Below are 21103 nucleotides of genomic sequence, written 5' to 3' on the forward strand. Positions count from 1 at the left end.
GCTAGAACGCTATGACAGTTCCCACCACTACGTATGGTTAGCAACTTGGTTCAATGATAAAGTCATGTACGTACACTGTGATACACCCTGTACTGACCATTCATGTTTGCCGACTCGTTGTTCGAAAACATGAACTGTGTTGTACTAGTATTAAATGGTAGTGCTGTAGTGACGAAATATTATCTAACTGAAGCGTCGCAGAGCATCGGGCGATGACGTTTCCAAGACTATGTGACATGGTGTGGTATCTGTCATGGATTATGACATGGCTGCGTCATAACAAGGCCGTCGTGCGATGTTGTGGCTCGTGCAAGATTTAACTTGCGCGACCTCGGAACTGAGAGACGGCGGCGTATTTTTGACGAAGTTGCACAAACAGAAGCGATTCGTTGCCGACAAACCCGAGAAGCAACGACTCAGCTTCGTTGACCCGAGACGGGTCGTGCAAGCGGAAGAACTTCTGCAGCTTGAGCGTGTTCTCGCGAAGCTTGGCTTCGTAGGACATGCGTGGGAAGAGTGCGATGGACAGTAGCCGCTCGAACGAGAAGACCCGCAAGATCAGGATGATGGTAGACACAACGGAGGAGTTGTTCCATGAACCATCCAGGGTGAGAGCTGTGAAGATGTGTAGCATGCAATGCAGAAACGCAATGACTACAAACGGGATCATTAGCATGAAGCGGTTGGCCCAGATCGAGAGGTTCTCACCGCCTGCGTTCCATGATGACATGAAAGCCACTGCCGTGACGAGTGTCGAGCACGTGAGGCGAAAGAGCTCGACGTCGTGGATGACGCGTCCTAGGAGGATGTACTGCGGAGCGCCATATAGAACCACTAGAGCCGCTTCAATGCCACCCCGCAGCATTAATCTCCGGGTCGTGGACATCTCACGGGTTGTTGAAATGCTATGGTTTCTTGTATTTTAGCCAATCATAGAAAATAATTTCATGTTAACCAATCAAATGGAAGATAACACAAGATCGCCGTTTGTACTTCGCCGCCGACTTGCCGCCAAACCCATGGCTTTGTCGACGGTGGCCCACGTGGCCTCATCTTCCTCGCTCATCCACGACACTCGTTGACCCATGATCCACATTCCGCGTCTTCGCTTCCCAGACATGTAGATGTACGTCGCGACACCGTCGACTTGGCCGTCCTTGAACGTCCCTTCGATGCCTTCGCCGTTACTGTAGTACGACGTCCCAAAGCCTTGCCTCTTGTCGTTCTCGTGCATACCATCGTACGAGGCAAATCGATAGAGGGAGTTGCATCCCTTCATGTGCATACGTGCCTCGTCCCCGCGCTCGGCTAGAGGAATCAAGTCGGCGCGGCCTTGACCATGACGCTTGCCGGCATGCCACGCTCCTTCGTAACGTCGACCGTCGCATGTGACGAGTGTGCCTTGGCCGTGGAACGTTCCATTGGCAAACATGCCCGTGTATGTGCACGAGCCTCTTCCGCCGTACCAATTGCCGCTCCCAGCCGGGAACTCCATGCGAATGCCATCAGGGTTCCAAGCGCGCAAAGTGCCATACCCGCTGGGCCGTCCATATTCAAACGCTCCGTCATACTCCATGCGCAATGCATTTCCCTACATAACCTTCATAATCACATTGTTTTGTACTCGATGCATACGTTGGTGGTCAAGGTGGACTGGAGGACGCCTTGTCCATGCATGGCATCGTCGAGCCAATCCCCGTCGTACTCGTTGCCATTCACCCACCGTCGCCTTCCTAGCATCGTCCAAGTGTCATATAGGTACATATATTCTCCATCGAAAGGCGTCGCATTACCTTTTCCATGTTTAAGGCCATTCGGAAGCGGCAGTGTCTTCTTCGTCTTCAACGTTGTACATGAAGCATTAGTGGTTGCCTCGTACTCGCCGTCGTACCAACTGCCATCTTTGAATGTGAACTTTCCACGGCCATAAAAGTATCCGTCCCGCATAGATCCTTCATATACGTCGCCATTTGTAAACGTAAACAAGCCATGGCCATGGGGTCGACCGTGTGCAAAGTCGCCAATGTACGTGAACGCAGCAGTAGTCCACACACCACTCCCTTGCATGATGTTGTCCGTCCAGTCGCCTTCGTAGGTTGAGCCGTCGGCAAACACCCGCAGCCCCTTGCCATGTTGAAGACCATGGCGATACCCCCCCTCGTAGGATCCAGCTCCCCCCCGGAACGTCCGTCTGCCGACTCCGCCCATAAGGGACGTCGTGTGAAAAAGGTTGCGCTTGCATTCGCCCACATACGACTCGCCATCGACACGGCAGAGGTGGCCCATACCCCACCACATTCCGTGCTTCCACTCGCCGTCGAAGCGGTCGCCGTTGGCATAACTCCGCACACCCCGTCCGCTAAAGACATTGTCGGCAAACATGCCGTCGTACGACCCCCCTTCGCCAAACACCATCAGCCCCTTGCCGTGTTTCTTGCCGCCGCGGAACTCGCCTTCGTAAGTCGATCCCTTGACCCACACACCCGTGATCGGGTGCTTTTGATCCACCGCCACGAGGACGCCAAACCCCTCAAACAAGTTGGCTGCAAACTCGCCTCGGTACTGTAGCCCGTCGTGGTATGTAAACGTGCCTTGGCCATGTCGCTTGCCGTCCACCCATTCCCCATCGTACAAGTCTCCATTGGCAAAGCGCAACTTGCCGCGACGGAACACGCGGCCCTCCTCTGTGATGCGCCACGACCCGACATCGTACACCACCTGCATCGTCACCGGTTACAAACCACATGAAACCGATCAGTTGGGGGGTTACAAAGGGCACAGATCGTAGTTTTCCATGGTTGTGTATTGCGTAAGTACAAATACTCTAGTATTAATGTACTACTTTGTGTATTGAGCATAGCTTATCAATCCTTTGTGTAACGTTACTGTGAGCATAGCATATCGATACTAATCTAGTACTAGTAGTACACATGTATAGATATTAATAGTAGTGGACTACTACTGACCAGAAACCCACCACACATAGCGATTATATAAAAGCAATTTTAGAGGATTGTTACGAATGCAAACAACGGCAGGGGCGTTGATGAGAAACTACAGTTGCCCTGCTCACGCGTATCAATCGCGTGTCTAGTAGTACGAGTTGCGCTCGACCCATCCAGGAATACGCACGTACTTGCCGGTTTGCGGGTCCACGGTCGTGATCGACGTCGAGCGCAAAATGTACTTGCGCATTTCGTCGTACACAAACAAAAACATGGCAAACGGCATGGCGGGGAACCAATGGCTGAGACGGATGGTTTGGGTCTTGAACACGGATTGGAACCCCGACGAGTAGCAAATGAGCGCACAGATTAGGAACTCAAAGCCCAACCCAAACATGAGCACTTGGTTGCGCAGTCCTTGGGTGCGGATGGACAGCAACCGCGTCTTGCAAATCAAAATGTTGGACCACTGCATCACCACCACGCCCACAAAGTACGCCGTTTGCGCATGGATCAGCGTGTAGATCGACATCATGCGAGACAGCACATTCGAGTACGTCGTCGACCCCTCCTTGTACGTGAACCCTGTGCGGTAATCCAACAAACATTCGGCCTTGGAGGAGCACGGAGCCGCGCCAGTCGACAGCTTGACAGAGAGACCGGCCGCCGCGTTCGTGTACAAGTCGGCGTCCGACAACGTGATCGTCGACGCCACTTGCTTCAACGAAGCATCCGTCAACGTCGCCGTGGCACCGTTTAGGGCCTTGCGAGGACGCCCGGACGTGAGCACGGCGTCCTTGTCCTTCTTGGACGGGTCCACGATACTAAACACGCCAATGGGTTGGTACAACAAGAGCGCCACGTCTTCCAGGTCCTTTCCAAACCCGTCGACGCCGTTGTCGCTGGCCACGTCGTACGAGAGCCAGCTCTTGTCAAAGAACGACGAGCGGCGACCCTTGTACGGGTAGTACGGGCGGTAGTTTTTGTTCCACAATGCTTCCATCGACTGCACTGTGATCATGGAGTTGCCGTTCGTGAAATCGCCATAAGTCGTAGGGTCATATCGGTCGTAATTCGCAGGCTTGTTGGTCGTGCCCTTGTAGTTGGCGTACGGGAACACACAGTCTTCCACGACACCATCCTCGCCGGGGTTGTAAAAGATCTTGGCGTCGTAGATGCTGCCAGTCGGCGAAATCGCCGCGTTGTACTCGAGATCACATACAGGCTTGTCCGAGCTACCAAGAGGAACGACGTTGCCAGTGTTATCTTTGTACCCGCCACCGGGCGTGCAGTACTGGCCACCCGACGTGGTGCACCACAACACTTGTTTGCCAAAGCTGTCCTTTTGGCCCAACGCAGGCAAAATTTGAGCTGGGTACCCGTAGTCGTTCATGACGGTGAAGTACACGACATGGCCGGCAAACGCTTGAATGAACCCAATGTGCACATACGCCCAGAACACCAACTTTTTGGTCACGAGGCGGTCCACCGACGGGCGGCGGGGCGAGCGCAGCATGATGTCGCTTTCGGCGTCTTCGTACGCCATCGAGATTGCAGGAATCATGTCGGTACCGAGGCAAATCAACAACATCAAGACGGTCGTGAGGGGCACGGGGATGGCGATCAGCACGTACACCAAAAACGGAATCAACTCCGGAATGTTGACCGCCAATGCGTAGCAAATCGACTTCTTCAAGTTGTCAAACACCTTGCGCCCTTCTTCGACCCCGCACACGATCGACGCAAAGTTGTCGTCCAACAAAATCATGTCAGCGGCTTCCTTTGACACCTCCGACCCCATGATCCCCATCGCAATCCCAATGTCCGCTTTCTTCAACGCCGGCGAGTCGTTCACACCGTCCCCCGTCACGGCCACAATTTCCCCGCGACGCTGGCAGTTTTCAACGATAATTAACTTTTGCTGCGGTGACGTCCGGGCAAACACGACTTGGGTGTGGTTCAAGATGCGATCCCATTCCGCCTCGTCCGTGTCCACGCTGATGGTCCACCCAGGCACGACAATCGCAGGCGCGTTGTCCGGGTTCTTGTACCCAGGTTCACCAGCCCGCACTCCCTTCTCGGCATTCTCCTCTTCAATATCTTCCTTGGTTGGGCCCCACAAGATACCCACCTTGTGCGCAATCGCCTTGGCCGTGATTGGGTGGTCACCCGTGACCATGATGACACGAATCCCCGCGGTCTTGCACTTGGCCACGGCAATGGGCACTTCTGGACGAGGGGGGTCGATCAGCGCCATCAACCCAATGAACACGAGCGGTTCTTCAATCTTCTTGTTGGGCACTGGGTTGGCGTCGTAATCCACGTCCTTCTCACCGAGGGGAAAGTTGCAGTTGTCCGTGTTAAACTCGTAACCGTGGGGGTACGTCGCCAGGTCCAGCTCCTTTTCGGCAAACCCCAACACGCGCATGCCCTTCTTTGACAGCGCCAGTTGAAGCGCCTCCACTTGGGCCAACCGTTCGGGGGTGAAGTCCTCCATTTCGCCGTTGATCAAAATCTTGGAGCAGCGGGCCGTGATGCGCTCGGGGGCGCCCTTCATGACCAGCAACATGGGCTTGGTTTCGTCGTTTTCTTGCAAGTGGATCGATAACTGGTACTTGTTGCGCGAGTTGAACGGGATTTCCTTGAGTTTGCGGTTGGCTTCGCGGTAGTCGACGACGTCGCGCTTGTCTTGGCAAAACTTGATCATCGCGGACTCTGACGCATCTCCGATGGTTTCCCACAACACTTTCGGGCAGCGGGAGCCATCCGACGCCACCACCATCTCCGAAAAGGCAATGGGGGCGCCGCGGACCACTTGCACATTCGCGCCTTGGCCCTCGAGCACCTTTTGAAACTTGGAGTCTTCGTCAAACACGGCATTGTTACACAATGTAGCGCAGCGTTGGAGGCGTTGGAAAGACACGTCTGTTAACTTGTACGAGCCCACGGGCGTGAGGGAGCATTCGGCGTCCCAGATCGCATTGTCGTACACGATGTTCGCGACGGTCATGATGTTTTGGGTCAGCGTGCCCGTCTTGTCCGAGCAAATGCAGCTCGTGGAGCCCAACGTTTCGACGCCTTCCAAGTTCTTGACCAACACACTCTTCTTTGCCATGCGCGCGGCTGCCAAACTCAAGCACACGGTCACGGTCGCCAACAATCCTTCGGGGACGTTGGCCACAATGATCCCAATCATAAACACAATGTTCGTGATCGTGTCGGTGCCAATGATGAACCCAATCACGAGGAAAATAATCCCGATCGACACGGCGACGGCCGTGATGATGTGCACGAAGTGCTCGATCTCCTTGGCGATGGGCGTTTGCTCCTTCTTCGTGGACGTGGCCAACTTGGCAATGCGACCCATGACCGTCTTGTCGCCCGTGCGCACGATCAGACCCTTGCCAGACCCTTGCGGGATAAACGTGCCGAAAAAGCACAAGTTCTTCGTTTCCAACGGACTGTCATGGGTGCAATGCACCACGCGCTTCAACGGTTCCGGTTCGCCAGTGAGCGCCGAGTTGTCCACGGTCAAATCGTCCGAGCATTCAATGATACGGATGTCGGCAGGCACCTTGTCCCCGCCCTTGATGGCGATGACATCCCCACGCACAAGCAAGGACGCGTCGATCTTTTGGGATCGACCGTCGCGAATGACCGTCGTGATGGTCGGCATCATGTTCTTGAACGATTCCATGAGGTTGCTCGACTTGCGGTTTTGGAAGTACGAGAAAAGTCCCGTGATCACAACGACGCAAAATAGCACGATGCCGAGGTACAAGTTGTTGACGTCCCCTTGCAGGGCGTAGCAGACCATGCACAAGATCCCAGCCGCCCACAACAGCAACGAGAAAAAGCCCGTGAGTTCGCGGAACACTTTTACGATTTCGGGGGTTTGGCGAGGGGGGGTCAAACGGTTTACGCCGTCGACTTCACGCCGGGCGTCCGCGTCGGCATTCGTCATACCCTAATGACAACGATGAGTTCTAGCCATCGTCACAGGGTATGTGTTGAGGACGTACCAACGTGGCGCTGGTGGTGAGGTCTGCGCACAATTCGGCAATCGACTTCTGATGCTCGTCCATCTCCAACTCGCGCTTGTCGTCATCCTTCCCGGCCTTGCTCTTCCCCTTCTTGCGCATCGCTTGACGGTGTCGCAGCTCCGTGGACACCGCCACGATCTCAGCCGACGAACGCTTGCTCTTCATGGCGCCCGCTCCAACCTGTCTCTTCTCTGGTGGCGGCGTGCAGTGCAGAAAAATTCGCAACTGACCTGGGGATGTAATGAACCGTCGCCATAATTAAAATAGATCCTAGAGTGGTTATTTTAGCTTGGATTTTGTATACGCCGCTGTCGATCGTTTCGCTTGTCAAGCCCATACAAACGTCAAGTCAAAGTTGGCGCTTTTTTTAGAACGTAGAGATGTGCCATTCAATATCCGAGCGACCATCCATTTTTGAAATCTTATTTTCAATTCATATGCGGTGGAATTGGGTTAAATGGGATGAGCCGAGTGTTGGTAACACCTGAAGCGGACATACGATTGGCTAAAATTACCACAGAAAACGAGCAATAAAGCTGATGTCATACAAGTTGAGTCGTCCGGATATGTCTTGTCCTACACGCGTATCCGGACGGAAAACGCGTTCAATTTCGAGTTGACACGTATGTCGGGGATTCTCGTGGGAGTCGTTGGCGTCGTGATCGCGAGCCCGTTTGTGGCGCTTGGCACCTTCCTCTTGATCTTCCACGTGGTTGGGAGGTTGAAGCGCCGTCGGGATATCGGCTTCTTTCACCCGTATGCTGCATCAGGAGGTGGCGGCGAGCGTGTGTTGTTTTGTGCGTTGCAAACCTTGCCTGCCACTTCCACGGCCGTGATTTACATCGGCGAGCCCATCACACCGACAAAACTGCTGCAAGATGCCCAAAGTCGATTCAATTTCTCCGCGTCGGACGTCAAGTGCAAGATCGTAGTGGTGGAACTGGCGTACAGAACGCTGCTCGAAGCCAAACACTACCCTCGGTTCACGCTCCTCGGCCAAAGCATCGGCAGCATGCTGCTTGGCCTGGAAGCATTTCTCCGCCACCCCGTGGGTGTGTGGGTGGATACCACTGGATGCGCATTCACGTACCCATTGGCATGGCTGGGTGGCGCGACCGTCGTCACGTACACGCATTACCCGACGATCTCAATGGACATGCTGGACGTGGTAGCTCGGCGCGACGTGGCCTTCAACAACGACGCTGCCGTGGCCAAGAGTCTTACGAAAAGCACGGCCAAGCTGGTGTATTACCGCTTTTTCGCGGCGTTGTACGGGTTCGTGGGCGGGTTTGCCAAGGTCGTGATGGTCAACTCGGGGTGGACGCTGAACCACATCAAGCAACTGTGGCGTAGCGCGCTGCCGCTGGTTGTGTATCCTCCCTGTGGTACGACGTCGTTCCAAACGTTTCCGCTGGCAGATCGACAGCCGTGGGCGTTGTCTGTGGCCCAGTTCCGTCCCGAGAAGGACCATTCGCTCCAACTCCGCGCCATGCGCGTGCTCCTGGACACCCATCCCGACGCGATGGCCACGACGTTCCGCGACTTCAAGATGATCCTCTTGGGCAGTTGCCGCGGCGACGAAGACGAAGCGCGCGTGAGCGTCCTCCGACAACAATGTGCCGACTTGGGTCTGGGCGACTCCCGCGTTCAGTTTGTCGTGAATGCCCCATTTTCAGACTTGACGTCGTACTTGGCCAAGGCATCGATTGGATTGCATTCGATGCGGAACGAACACTTTGGCATTGGCATCGTTGAAATGATGGCGGCGGGCCTTGTCGTGATTGCGCACGACTCTGGCGGCCCGCGCGAAGACATTGTCAAGCCTGGCACAGGATACTTGGCCACCACGCCAGAAGAATACGCCACGTACATGTATGACATCCTCACGCAACCCAATGTCGCAGACGACACCCGGCAAGCCGCGCGGGTGGCGGCGGGGCGGTTTTCAGACGAAATCTTCCAAGAGAGCTTCGCCACGGCACTAGCTCCAGTGTTGGCCCTTTCGGCCGCCTCAACGATTTGAAAGGGCAATGTGCACACTTGGTGTGCAATGTAGTAACGTTACTGGTAGAATGAACACGCCATATTTGATACTACGTACTCTGTTCCATAATGATTGCAGCACTTGACTTCTGATTGGACTAAATTTTACATTTCTCTTCGTAATCGCAAGCGGATTGGCTCATTTGACACACTTGGTGTAACGTTACTGGTAGAATGAACACGCCCCCATATTTGATATGAAATGTATTCTCAAAACGGGTTCAAAGTGAACAATTGATGTAATCTGACACATTAGTTCGATGGGCGGCTAAATTTCCACAACGCAGCTGTAATCGTCGAGCGCCAAGTCGGTGGGGGGAAGCAAGTGGTGGTGGCTGTACAGGTTGGGAAACTGTGAAAACTCGTCCTCGATAGAGTCGTCAAAATCGTATGCTGTGCGATGGCTCTGGTGGATGTCGTCGCGGGGAGACTCGACGCTGTACGGCTCGGAGTTGGAGTCGTCAAACCCTTGATTCTCTGGCTGTGGTTTAGTTGGCTTTAACCGACTCGCGAGCGAGAGGGCTTCGGCGGGCTTGACGAGAGCGACCTTTGAGTTCGGGTTTCTTCGAACGTAGTCGCGCTTCTTTTGCAGATCGTCCAGTTGCGACATCATTTTGCTGCGTTCGATAGCGCTGAGGTCTTGGTGGAGCGTGTCCTCAATGGCGTCGATTGTTTTCGACAGCGAGCTGATCTTTCGGTACGGCCATCGATGGATGCCACTTTTCCTGCAGATTTTCTTGAACAACGTCGTGCACACGCCAAACTCACGCGCCACAGCCACGATGGGTTTGTCGAAGAAGTCGTAGAAATCTTCGATGGTGATTTTGTTCAGCGACAACGCTCGCCGCCGCATGTGGGTCGAGGCGCTTTCATTGGTTGGGCTATCGGGGTATAAGTTCTTGTGCATGACATTTAGGTCCATGACATGAAAATCGTCGTCGTTGTGCAAGTGGTCCAGGTCTAAGTCCATGCCGCGAGTTGGTTACCTGTACAAGGTGGGATGTGTAGTGTCGTCTTCAAACAAGATTGATTGCCCATGATGCAAATAAAGAAAGATCCACTGTTAGCGTTCCGTCCTTCGATCGTACAAGAACGTACGTACGTACACTTCGTACAATATATATAAATCCGAAGTAGTCAAAATTGTCGTACAAAGGTGTAAGCAATGTACCAGTACATGAATGTACTTGAATCGGATTTGAAACCGTCACACAACTGCAAAACCATCGTTTCCAGCCTTCGATATCGAAGCCTTCGGCGGAGCTACCGACACCTGCCAAGCGGAAGAAGAGATACGACGTCCTCCATACTAATGCTCACATTGCATTCTGCCCATGGCCAAAGCGTACATGCTTTGCGTTGGTTCTGGCGAGCATTCGCGTTGTACAAGTACAATGTATGACCTTCTGTGTTACAATAAGGATGAAAGGTGCGTATGTTCTACTAGTACTCCTTCTGAGGGTCAGAACGGACCTACTGCTGCGCCTTACGTGCGGGCGTAAGTGTACACATATACTTAGTAGCTATCTAGCGGCTAAGTGCCTTGGCATGGCGTACAGTACTGTAGAACGCTGGCGTCATGTCGATGTTGTGAGACGAATACAGTACTGTATTCGCATGTCAATCATCCGGATAACTGCAATGCTATACCGAAAACTATGGGATTCCGTTCATTCCTGGGTTGGGGACAATGCTGATCATGTTGGCAATAACATCCGTGCTGGTGGGAGTGTCTGGATGGATTGGCGCATACGTGGAAGAGCCTGCGAGGTATGCTCTGTACTGCACCACAGCGCTTGTGGCGGTGGTGGCCTTGAGTACCGTCCAACACCAACACGCGGATCCCAAGATCGCCTCGGACGATCTGCTGGTAGAATCGTTGCCCCCTAGTACATTTGACGTCGATGGACTTGCCACAGAAAAAGGGTCGATTCGCGCTGCCGTGGATGCGCGAGTCCACGACACGACTGTCCTAAATTCCTCGATCGATGGCGTCAAACGAGGGCTGATCCTCACGTCTCTCGTGGATCACCCTGTGGGCTGCATTCGCATCTTGGTGGGGCCAGAAGGCGCCAGCGGTGGTCGCCTTGCCAAGAACGAGATCATCCTTGAAGAGAACGTCGTGAGCCGTGTGCACTTCCACCTCGGTTGCCATAGCCCAAGCCGCCACAGCAGCGGCCCCTCCAACGAAACGGCGCCCTTCTTCTTTCTGCAGGATTGCGGCAGCACCGCCGGCACGTTCTTGTACATGGCGCCGTGGGAGAAGCGCCGGTTGCACGTCCACGACGCGGTCAAGGTCGGCAACACCGAGTTGGTCGTCATCGCCATGCAAGAAGACCACTGGGCCCACACGAAACCATTCCTTCGCGTGCAGTTCATCTCTGGTCCCATGGCCGGGATCACGCAAACTGTCGGGCTTTCGCCTGTGACGTTGGGCCGCCGCACCACATGTGCGTTGTGCCTGGAATCCGACGTGACCGTGTCCGGCCAGCACTGCACCCTGGCGTACTTGGAGAGCTCAGCGACCATCGTCGAAGCGGGGTTCTACATTACGGACCTGAATAGCACGAACGGCACGGGCTTGCGGTTGAGTCCGCCGGGGACCAAGTCGACCAAGGTGCGGCTGCACGACAAGGACGTGTTTAGTGTCGGCGCGACCAAGTTTCTCGTCGAGTATCAAGCCACTCAAGACACGACGACAGAAACCATCGGTGGGCAAGAACCGGTTCGAATAGCGTAATCATTGTTATACCAGTAGAACTATTCTAAGGACGCACGGTACGTACATGGAAACGAGCTACTATACGCAGAGTTGCGAATAGCACTGGTGCAGTACATTTCAACACAACACATTCATCCAACACAAAGTGAATACACATATACTAGCACTGTTTTTAGCAGCAGTCCCATTCCGTCCACTTACTTCCCCCGCCTTGACTACGATATCCATCCATCTCCTTTCCAGGTCGCGCGGCATGCGTTGAGCTGGCATCACAGTACACCTGAGCACGCGGAACCACTTCTCCACATAATCAACTCCAACAAGATGGCGGCATTGACTTGAACTTGCTCTGTGGACAAGCTGCAGCGAGAAGAAGCTGCTTTGATTGGATTAGTGACTGACTTGGACGGTGTGTGTCTCCCAGTGTTAGCTGGTGTGGCAGTACAACGTGCAAGACGTGCGGTAGCACACGTTTGCCCTCTCTGCGTTGATTCAACTAAGCCATGAATGGCTTAACGCCTTCAGAAATTGTCCACCCAGTTGCGCGTGGAGACTCCTTGGGGCCAGGGTTTCTTGGACGATGACGATCGTACACAGCACGACACGTCATGACACCCTGGGCGAACGAACGCACGTTTAGGGTTGGCTGCAGCATTCCGCCCCTAGTTTGACACTACAGGCTGATGGGAACGATACCCCAAGATGTGACAACGTTAGAAGATGTGTGCTAAGAATAGATCTTGTCTCGTGCGATCGCGTTCGAAAAGAAAAAACCATGAGCCCGATCGCACCCAACACCAAGTGCACTACCCACGACACCGTGACTGCACCAGCCACCAGCCGCGGTGACAACCGTCTTCCAAGGTACTGTACGTCGAAGCAGATGTCGAGTGTTGTCACATGTTCACACACGGCCGCACGGTGGTCTTGTCTTCAACTGCGACAACGTTCACGTTTCCTCTCACGTATGGCGGCAGTGCGATTCCCAAAGACAGCTCGCGTTCGAAAATCTGGTGAGCTTCTCCGCAATACGCAGCTATGTCGTGCGGAGGAATACCGGCTGCCTTCGACATGTTGGAACTTTGGCGGGCGGGTTTTTCCCACGTCAGATGCCGGTGGCTTGGACGCCGACGTGGTAGTGAATGGTCATTCCAATAGCAGAAAGAAGTTTTCGATCGAGGCCACAGCATGGAGCCAACGCCGGCGTCCGTCGTGGAGCACAAGAGACGTCCAGCGAATTCGACTCCAGTCATGTGCGCTAAGCAACTCTACACGACCGCTGGCTGTACTTGGTAGGAGATTCGTATGTAACTCTTCTTTAAAACATGAATGATTGCAAACGTGGTCTTGAAATGGACGAGCACATCATGATGCAATCTGAGCTGGTCGCTTGTCATCAAGGCAGGATATGCGCCAGAGTCGTTGAACAGTCTATCCTAGCGCAAAACGAATTACCATTACATGCTCCGAAGTAAAAGTCACTAGCTTTGGATATGAATAATGTGACGAACTGCTTATATCCCATCAGTATAGTATCGAAAACTACGCAACTAGTGCATCGACATATGTCTTCTTATTCTGTGGCATCGGGTTGGGCAGACGGATGGCTGGCCTTGAACGCAGGAAGCGCGGCCAACGCGGCTTGGATGCGCGCAATGGTTGGGTACTTGTCCATGTTGACCTTGAACCGATTGGCGTTGTACACTTGAGGTTCCAAGTACAAGTCGGCAATGGTGATGGAGTCGCCCACGGAGTACACGCCGGCGGTCTTCTTGAGCTCTTCCTCGAGGACGTCGAAGCCGCGCTCGATCCATTCGTGGCCCCATGCGATCTTTTCGGCAGCTTGGTCCGCTGCGGGGAGCTTCACGGCCGCGCGTTTGAGGACAGCCAAGTTTTGAACGGGTTGGATGTCGCATCCAATTATGCCGACGAGATTGCGGACTTGGGCGCGGGCGAACGGGTCCGACGGAAGCAACGCCGGTTCGGGATGCGTTTCTTCGAGGTATTCGATGATGGCACCGCTTTGGTTGAGCACATGGCCGTCGATCTCCAGCGTTGGCACGCGCTTATTGGGGTTCACGGCACCAAACTCGTCGCTCACTTGTTCGCCCTTCAACAAGTTGATGGGGACGTAGTCGTACGGAATGTCTTTCAGGGACAACGCGATGCGGACACGCCACGAGCAGCTACTGCGCCAGTACGAGTGCAGCTTGGCATTGGCAGAGGAACTGACCTTGCCAGGGGACGAAGCGGCCTTCGTCGGGGACCCCACCTTGGCCTTCTTGGCTGGCGAGCCAACTTGGTCTTGTTTGCGCGGACTGCGGGCGTCTCCTTGCTTGGGCATTTTGGATTTGGTTTCATTCAACGGTTGCATCAATCGTTATCCGGATATGATATCCGGATAGACCGATAATTATCCGATCGTGGAATTCGGCCACAATGAGCGTCGTGGCGTTGTACGATGGTCGCCGCAAGAAAATCGCCGTCACGGCTGGAACGTACATGGTCCGATGATGGACCCATCTAGATGCATGTTCATATCATGTTTGTCTAGTCGGATGTGTTGAAGAAGGCTTGCGAGGGATTCGGCCTTGACAACATTGAACGCCTCGAGTTGCGGCACAAGGACAAGGTCGTGGACTTGTCGATTCCGTTCCGGCTGTCGGGGGTGTCCGTGAATGCGGTGCTAGAAGTCAAGGAGGTAGCTAACGCCGCACAAAGCGATGTGCGCGTGGGGATCCAGCTAGTGGACGGCCGACGAGTCCAAGGGAGTTTCCGGCCCAGCACACCCGTCATCGAGATCTTGGTGCAGCTGGGTATCCCCACCGACATCACGTTGAACTTTATGCGTCGGGATCTCAACCCACACGAGTTTTCTTCAGTGACGTTGCAACAGTTGGGACTGCTCACTGGCTCGGCCATGTTTCGCGTCAAGGCAACACCACCACCATCGTCGGCTTCGGTTGCTCCTGTTGCGCCGTCGCCTCAAACGACATCCAGCAGCGTGAATTCGATTCCTTCTGCTCGTCCTTCAAACACAGAGACGATCTCCCCCGGCACAACTACAGTCGCCTTGCCACGTCCGTCCGTCGAGCACGTCATCACAGCCGACGACGTGGACATGCAAGATGCTACAGCGTTGGCACCGCCCACAGTGTTGAGTTCGTACGACGCACTCCAACTGGTGCGCAACACGTGCTTTGACGCGGTCTCTACAGAAGTGGTGCTGACCCTGATGAAGATTGTGTGCAACATTTTGTCCAAGCCTGGTACGAACCACGTGGTCTTCTGCACGCCGTCACAGACCACGTGATCGCATACGTGATGCATTCTGTTTGGATGTTGTAGACGAGCCAAAAGTGCGGTCGATCCGAGCGGCCAACCCGAAGTTCCACGACGCCGTGGGAAAGCACCAAGGCGGTGTGATGTTTTTGCAGTCGTTGGGGTTCCAACAACTAACCAACGAAGGAGATGGCAGCAGCACCAGTCACTTTGTGCTGCCGGAGGACGCCGACACGGCGTTGCTGCGTCGGGGACTGGCCTTGCTGCAGGACCAAGCGGACGACCTCCGCCTCCCGCCGACGTCGCGCCCGTCGGTGGTCGTCCCGGCCGCTTCCCCCGTCGAATTTGACGCGTACAAGGCCGTGATTACGCGTGTGCAGGTACTTGATCGAGTTTCGTGTGAGAAATGATTGACTTCGCACTTGGCAGGCGCAACCGCGAGGACTGAGCGTTACGGAAATGCGACTGGAAGACCTCAAACGTAAAGAAGAAGCGCTCTTGGCGATGATCCACATCCCGGCGCGGAACCCCCGCGTGTTCTTTCCGCATGAACGTGTACGTACATATGTATATATATTGTCTGCTTTACCCTACATTTGGAATTGGGCGGTGATTCGCCAAATCTATCGATCGATTGGTTGTTCTACTGAATAAAGTTGTACTTCAAAGGATGTAGAATCAAGTTGTTGAGTGGGGAATGGGATGATCACACTAATTGAAGACGTATACTAATTAGGGGTGGTGATGAGAATTTCCTGCAATCTGATTGGCTCAAATTCTTCTGCCGATTCGTCTGCAATACATTTATTTGGTTGAGTCGATTAATTATTCTCCAATTTCGAGTAAAACACAAAAACTATATATCTATCTATCGGTATACCTTACTGGACTCGTGAATATCGGGGTTGTAGCTTCCCCCGTTGGCGACGACGGCGGCCAAAGCGGCGACGGCGGCATCCAGTGACTCTCAATTGCTGGCCCAAGCCATGCGAGCCCGGCAAGAAGAGGCCGAGAAGAACCAGGTAACGCCACGTGTATGTACTGTTCGTATGTATGTTGATGGCTGGAATTGCTGTAGAACTTTCGGACGTTGGCCATGCGTGAACTCGACGACATGCAAAAGAAAACAGTGTTTCAGAGCACCGTGCTGCGCATTCGATTCCCCGATCAAGGTATTTTTTATTGTCCTTTTACCCAATATTTGGACTTTTGTGATGAATCGCCGAATCTATCGATTGTTTGTATTGAATTTTGTATGAAACATCGTCCAGTGAAGGCACACACTAATTCAATGTTGAATTGGTCCAAGAGTGGATCATTTGATTGGCTACTTAATTAGTGTTGTGTGTTTTGATTGGTCGATCTTTGACTGTCTGTCGATTTGGTGATTCTGGTCATTCGATTGACCACCCGAACACTCGAATTTCGAATATCTTGTACAATATATATATTGTGTTGTCCTTTGAGCAAGACAATTGTCCAGTGTCACACTAATTCATATTAAGGTCATAATACATACACCAATTCAATGTTGAATGGTTGAAGCGAGAATTTGATTGGCCACTTGATTCATGTGCTGGTTTTTGATTGGTCAATCATCGATTTGATGTAGTAGTACGGAACACTCATGTGTTTGGTGTGTGTGTAGTGACACTGCAAGCAACGTTTCACCCGAAAGAGACGCTGGCGGCGGTCGTGTTGCATCTGAACGAGTCGCTGGCCGACAGTGGTCGTCGGTCGTTTTCATTGTATGTGACACCGCCGCGTCAAACGTTGGCGCTGGACGGTTCTGCAACGTTGTCGCAGTTGAATTTGGTGCCCGCGGCGTTGGTGTATCTGCAGTGGACGACACCCCCCGTCGACGGTGCGCTATCTCACGCTGGGTCATACTTGCGGGCGTCAGTGGTACGGAACACGGCGTACACATGAGGCTTGTTCAATCATGACATATAGATCGAGGCTTTGTGCGAAGAGACAAAGGATGACGACGGTGACGGGTGAGTATTTATATATATGCGTAGCAGTGAGTGGCCGGCCTCTGCTAACGTCGTCTGTGGATGTGGTGGAGTAGGGGTACGTTGTACTACCCTGCGGCCCAGACGCTCGACGACAAGTCGAACAAGGTGGCGAAACTCAACCCTGCTGCTCCTCCCCATACAACCAAGGCCAAAGCATCCAAGCCAAGTTGGTTCAAGTTGTAATCCTTGGCACCTGTTACTTGGTAGAACGAAGAACACATTGTACGACTATCAATTGGCGAGTTATTCACACATTCTAGTCGAGGTAACCCCCAACGTACCGTTTCTCCATTTGAATCCAGAGGCACGTTGTATCTAAAACGACTCGTGTTGTATACTTCGTGTAATAACCTCGTCACAGATGCTGCCTCGCCCGCCCATATATGTATGGACACGACAGCAGCACCGTTGCTTGTCATTCATATTGTAATGATGGCATATTCGTCCATTATGGTCGTTCAATCACTACGTCTTGAGTGCCTTCTTCTTGGCTTTGTACTTGTCCCAGTGGGCCTGCACCTTTTGGTTGTAGTTTTTCGCGTGCTTTTGCTGGGTCACAGTCAGCGTCACGACTTGGAGCACGTCTTCGTCTTGCAGCACGTGTTCCTTGCCCACGCGCTGGGGGTTGTACTTGGTACTCGTGCCCCACACAAGCGCAAAGTTGAAGTTGTCGAGCATGTCCTTGGAAATCTAACACCAATCACAAACAACACGATTTATATCGTGAGATCCCAACGTAAGCAACCAAAAAAAAGGACGAGCGCAACGACGTACCGACAGACACGCCGAGTTGACCGTCGTGCCTTTGCGTTCAGACGACAGCACCACCGGTTCCAATAGCCCCGGTTGCTACATATATAGATAGTACAAGTGTAAGAACCCCGAAACTCCGCAACCCCGAAACACCGAACGTCATGTACTCTTATTTCACGTACTTCGCCCCGGCGCTTGGTGTACACACGTGTGAGCCCCATGTAGTTCCACATGGTTGCGAGCAAATGGTCAAAGTTGAGCTACGTAAGGCATCAGTTTACATTTTTACTCAAAAAGAGATGATGCAAACAAGGAACAGCAGCAGGAGGATGTATGAAGACATGGCCTGACTCTAGGAAATGGAGGAGGAGTAGTACCGCGGGGCGGCCCTTGTGTTCGCATGCAATCACGACAGAGTGCGGGAGGCGCGCAAGGCGGTCGACGTCTTCGATGGACACGACGTCGATCTTGTTGTACACGTAGAGGCACTTGATGTACTTGCGGTTGCCTTCGAGCACATCGATGAGGTCGTCCACGGTGCAGTCTTCCCGGAACAGCAGTTCGCAATTGTGCATGCGATATTCATGCAGGATTTTGTATACTGTCTTGGCTGGGTCGTCTCCGAGCTAAGGCAAACACAACACAATGGTTGGGGTATCAGGCCACGAACCTGAGGTTCATGTAGGTAGAGTTAGGTATATGTTACCTTGGTCAATCGAACGGTAGCGTTGAACTGGACCCCGCCGCCCGCCTTTTTGCGAAAGTAAATGTCTGGCGGGTTGCGGTTTAAGCGAAGCCCCACGGTTTCCAGCTCGTTTTCGAGGATCGTGCGGTGGCGGTTGCCTTCTTCGCGCCCGGCGTCGAGCACCATGAGGATCATGTCGGCCGACTTGGACACGGCAATCACTTCGCGACCGCGGCCCTTGCCATGCGACGCGCCTTCGATGATCCCAGGCAGATCGAGCAGCTGCCAGCATGTGTGCAACGGTCACGACAAGAGATATGGCGAATCGAGAGGACGTACCTGGATCCGGACGTCGTTGTACATGAGGTTCCCAGGAATGCAAGTCAACGTGGTAAACTCCACGGCGTTCGTTTCCGATACTGTGTCGGTCAATTGACTACAAATACGTGTGCATCATCAGCACATGGACGGCGGTCATGATGATGGAGAACCCACCTGAGCAACGTCGACTTGCCCACAGAGGGGAACCCGATCAACGCCACGCGGCCATCCCCACTGCGCGCCACGTCGAAGCCTACCAGGACCATGAACATGTGTGCTGACGTAACATTGAAGCTATGCAGACAAACCTTCGCCACCGCCTCCGCTGGACTTTTCGCCGTCGAGCAATTCCGTGCGCAACTTGGCCAACTTGGCCTTGAGGTGCCCCAAGTGCCCTTCCGTGGCCTTGTTCTTCTGGGTCCGCTTCATCTCATCCTCTAGAACTCGGTGTCAGATCCTCTCCATGCCAAGTACTTGGACGGACCTATCTCCTTGATCTTATCAACGATCCCCATGATGCTCCTTCCTGATGCCCTCTAGCACTCCCGATGATGGATGAATGGCCTGGTTTTCGTTCGCTCAAATAAATTGCCCGCTATGTTTAAAAATAATAGAATTAAAATTCACGCCGTGGCATTGTAAATATTCAATGAAATTTGCTCGAATGATTGAATTAATGTCGTTCGTTTAATACTTTTGTACGGTTTACCAGCTAATCGACATGCAACGAATACATGAGCTTTCCGGCAGGACTGCATGGCAGGTACTCGACGAGCCGAATGTCCAAGTCTTGTAGCATCGTAGGCAGATGCGCAGTGCACCACGCCGTCAACTCATCCAGCGTACTTTTTGGGGCCACGACCAGCGCCACCGGCTTGACGTAGCCTACCTTCGACGGCACTTTGATCAACAGCGGCAACAGGACATCTGTCACGTGTGGGTTGTTCAGGATGGCTCGCTCCACTTGTTGCGGCGGTACAAACACGTCCATTCCTTGCGAACGGACGTGGATTGGGTCTCGCAATCTGTACCCGACGTACAGGATGCCATCGTTGGTCATGTCGCCGCCATCTCCCGTGTGGTAGAACCCAGTGCGGCTAATTGGGGATAAAGTGCCATGCTCCACATACCCGATGCATTGCCATGGCGTCAGCACTAGAATCTCACCGCGTTCTTCGCCATCGAGGAGTCGGCACGGATTCGTCGGAACGGCAATGTGCACTTGGGAGCCCTGCCAAAGTTGCCCCACCGCTTGCAACGATCCGCCGAAAGGGTTGGTGGAGGCCGTAGTCAATAATTCCGTCGCAATGCCGCCAGTTTCGGTAGAGCCGTAGTTTTGAAGCACAGTGAGGCCAAATTTGTCTCTGAGCGCATGCCTCAGGTCCAGCGGCAAGGCGGTGCCGGCACTGAATGCCATGACATGGCTCAATGAGCAAGCTGAGGAGGTGGTATCGAGTGTGGTGAGTTTCGTAAAAGTGCCTGGTGTGCCGTAGAGAATGGTTGGACATGGGGTGCTAGTGCAGGAGAAGGGGAGGCGGATGGCTTCGACGTGGATGTCGAGGTGCAGTTCACACAAGTGGCCGTACGGGGACGTATAAATGGCAAACAGTGCGTTGATAGCATAAGCATGAGCAATAGACGAAGCACAGACGACGCGGCTAGGGCCTTGAGGGAAGAGTAGCTCATGCGTGGCTTGGCCTTGGAGAAACATGCTGGTCCATGTGCAAAAGACGATCTTGGGCAAGCCAGTGCTGCCAGAAGTGAGCATGCACACACCACCACGGTCTTGCACTTGCGAGTGCTGGAGCCAAGCATCTCGGGGTGTTGTGGTCGATGGAACGACATGATGGTGTGAGACTTGGTTTGTCTCGGGATTGATAACCAGAGAAATGCCGGTGTACTCGGCGACATATGGTACCAAGGTTGTTGCTCTCGACAACGGAACCAACACGCACACTCGCTTCAGGATGGCTGCCGCGGCAATGACCAGCGCACTTGCGCGAGCGTTCTGGATAAGCAACACAAACGGTGTTGTGCTACTACTTCCTTGGAGGAGACGTTCCAGCAGCGGAACACCTTCATCGATAAAAGCATCTCGGGCATGTGTGATCACCGATGATAACGTCGGGCTGCCGGTAGGCGCACTGCTGTTTCCATCACTGCTGACAGCTTTGATCCTTCCGCCTTGTCGGACGATCATTGAAATGTGGTGTGATTTCGTGGCTGTGATTGGTCGTTTGACCGGTCCTACGATGGATTTGATTGGCCAGTTATGCAATTGGCAGTTACAG

The 21103-nt window shown here is 53.5% G+C and overlaps 11 protein-coding genes across 13 annotated transcripts; 3 read left to right on the top strand and 8 right to left on the bottom strand.

Moving 5' to 3' along the window:
• Window positions 1–134: 134 nt before the first annotated feature.
• On the bottom strand, window positions 135–906 carry H257_15604 (hypothetical protein). Its single transcript, XM_009843765.1, has 2 exons — window positions 709–906; window positions 135–654 (listed from the first exon to the last, which is right to left on the bottom strand). Exons 1-2 carry the CDS (start codon window positions 884–886, stop codon window positions 317–319), a joined length of 516 nt encoding a protein of 171 aa, XP_009842067.1. The 5' UTR covers window positions 887–906; the 3' UTR covers window positions 135–316.
• Window positions 907–910: 4 nt separating this feature from the next.
• H257_15605 (hypothetical protein) lies at window positions 911–2733 on the bottom strand. The gene is made up of 3 exons (XM_009843766.1): window positions 1794–2733; window positions 1636–1733; window positions 911–1591 (listed from the first exon to the last, which is right to left on the bottom strand). The coding sequence occupies exons 1-3, from the start codon at window positions 2722–2724 to the stop codon at window positions 959–961; spliced, it is 1662 nt and encodes a 553-aa protein (XP_009842068.1). The 5' UTR covers window positions 2725–2733; the 3' UTR covers window positions 911–958.
• Window positions 2734–2935: 202 nt separating this feature from the next.
• On the bottom strand, window positions 2936–7211 carry H257_15606 (hypothetical protein). Its single transcript, XM_009843767.1, has 2 exons — window positions 6968–7211; window positions 2936–6912 (listed from the first exon to the last, which is right to left on the bottom strand). Exons 1-2 carry the CDS (start codon window positions 7151–7153, stop codon window positions 3091–3093), a joined length of 4008 nt encoding a protein of 1335 aa, XP_009842069.1. The 5' UTR covers window positions 7154–7211; the 3' UTR covers window positions 2936–3090.
• A 322-nt stretch (window positions 7212–7533) lies between these two features.
• Window positions 7534–9108, top strand: H257_15607 (hypothetical protein). The gene has a single exon (XM_009843768.1). The coding sequence runs from the start codon at window positions 7614–7616 to the stop codon at window positions 9009–9011; it is 1398 nt and encodes a 465-aa protein (XP_009842070.1). The 5' UTR covers window positions 7534–7613; the 3' UTR covers window positions 9012–9108.
• Window positions 9109–9196: 88 nt separating this feature from the next.
• H257_15608 (hypothetical protein) lies at window positions 9197–10063 on the bottom strand. The gene has a single exon (XM_009843769.1). It carries the CDS (start codon window positions 9999–10001, stop codon window positions 9300–9302), a length of 702 nt encoding a protein of 233 aa, XP_009842071.1. The 5' UTR covers window positions 10002–10063; the 3' UTR covers window positions 9197–9299.
• A 631-nt stretch (window positions 10064–10694) lies between these two features.
• Window positions 10695–11922, top strand: H257_15609 (hypothetical protein). Its single transcript, XM_009843770.1, has one exon. It carries the CDS (start codon window positions 10722–10724, stop codon window positions 11769–11771), a length of 1050 nt encoding a protein of 349 aa, XP_009842072.1. The 5' UTR covers window positions 10695–10721; the 3' UTR covers window positions 11772–11922.
• A 727-nt stretch (window positions 11923–12649) lies between these two features.
• Window positions 12650–13006, bottom strand: H257_15610 (hypothetical protein; the record flags this gene model as incomplete). The annotated part of the gene is made up of 1 exon (XM_009843771.1): window positions 12650–13006. The coding sequence occupies one exon, from the start codon at window positions 13004–13006 to the stop codon at window positions 12650–12652; it is 357 nt and encodes a 118-aa protein (XP_009842073.1).
• Window positions 13007–13239: 233 nt separating this feature from the next.
• Window positions 13240–14105, bottom strand: H257_15611 (maleylacetoacetate isomerase). Its single transcript, XM_009843772.1, has one exon. The coding sequence runs from the start codon at window positions 14095–14097 to the stop codon at window positions 13327–13329; it is 771 nt and encodes a 256-aa protein (XP_009842074.1). The 5' UTR covers window positions 14098–14105; the 3' UTR covers window positions 13240–13326.
• A 73-nt stretch (window positions 14106–14178) lies between these two features.
• On the top strand, window positions 14179–17535 carry H257_15612 (hypothetical protein). 3 transcript variants are annotated; one of them, XM_009843775.1, is made up of 10 exons: window positions 14179–14258; window positions 14308–15022; window positions 15102–15415; window positions 15465–15590; window positions 15947–16057; window positions 16114–16207; window positions 16684–16940; window positions 16989–17032; window positions 17107–17357; window positions 17415–17535. In XM_009843775.1, exons 1-9 carry the CDS (start codon window positions 14193–14195, stop codon window positions 17234–17236), a joined length of 1857 nt encoding a protein of 618 aa, XP_009842077.1. In that variant the 5' UTR covers window positions 14179–14192; the 3' UTR covers window positions 17237–17357; window positions 17415–17535. The 3 variants fall into 3 exon arrangements, with proteins under 3 accessions (XP_009842077.1, XP_009842075.1, XP_009842076.1); XM_009843773.1 differs by lacking the exon at window positions 17415–17535 and having other exon boundaries at window positions 17107–17397; XM_009843774.1 differs by lacking the exons at window positions 17107–17357; window positions 17415–17535 and having other exon boundaries at window positions 16989–17092.
• On the bottom strand, window positions 17359–19386 carry H257_15613 (hypothetical protein). The gene is made up of 9 exons (XM_009843776.1): window positions 19297–19386; window positions 19121–19249; window positions 18987–19065; window positions 18831–18927; window positions 18513–18773; window positions 18184–18432; window positions 17989–18066; window positions 17828–17902; window positions 17359–17743 (listed from the first exon to the last, which is right to left on the bottom strand). Exons 1-9 carry the CDS (start codon window positions 19325–19327, stop codon window positions 17519–17521), a joined length of 1224 nt encoding a protein of 407 aa, XP_009842078.1. The 5' UTR covers window positions 19328–19386; the 3' UTR covers window positions 17359–17518.
• An 82-nt stretch (window positions 19387–19468) lies between these two features.
• On the bottom strand, window positions 19469–21012 carry H257_15614 (hypothetical protein; the record flags this gene model as incomplete). The annotated part of the gene is made up of 1 exon (XM_009843777.1): window positions 19469–21012. One exon carries the CDS (start codon window positions 21010–21012, stop codon window positions 19525–19527), a length of 1488 nt encoding a protein of 495 aa, XP_009842079.1. The 3' UTR covers window positions 19469–19524.
• Between the last annotated feature and the right edge of the window lie 91 nt (window positions 21013–21103).

This window comes from Aphanomyces astaci (genome assembly GCF_000520075.1).
Source record: "Aphanomyces astaci strain APO3 unplaced genomic scaffold supercont1.72, whole genome shotgun sequence".
NCBI lineage: Eukaryota > Oomycota > Saprolegniomycetes > Saprolegniales > Verrucalvaceae > Aphanomyces > Aphanomyces astaci.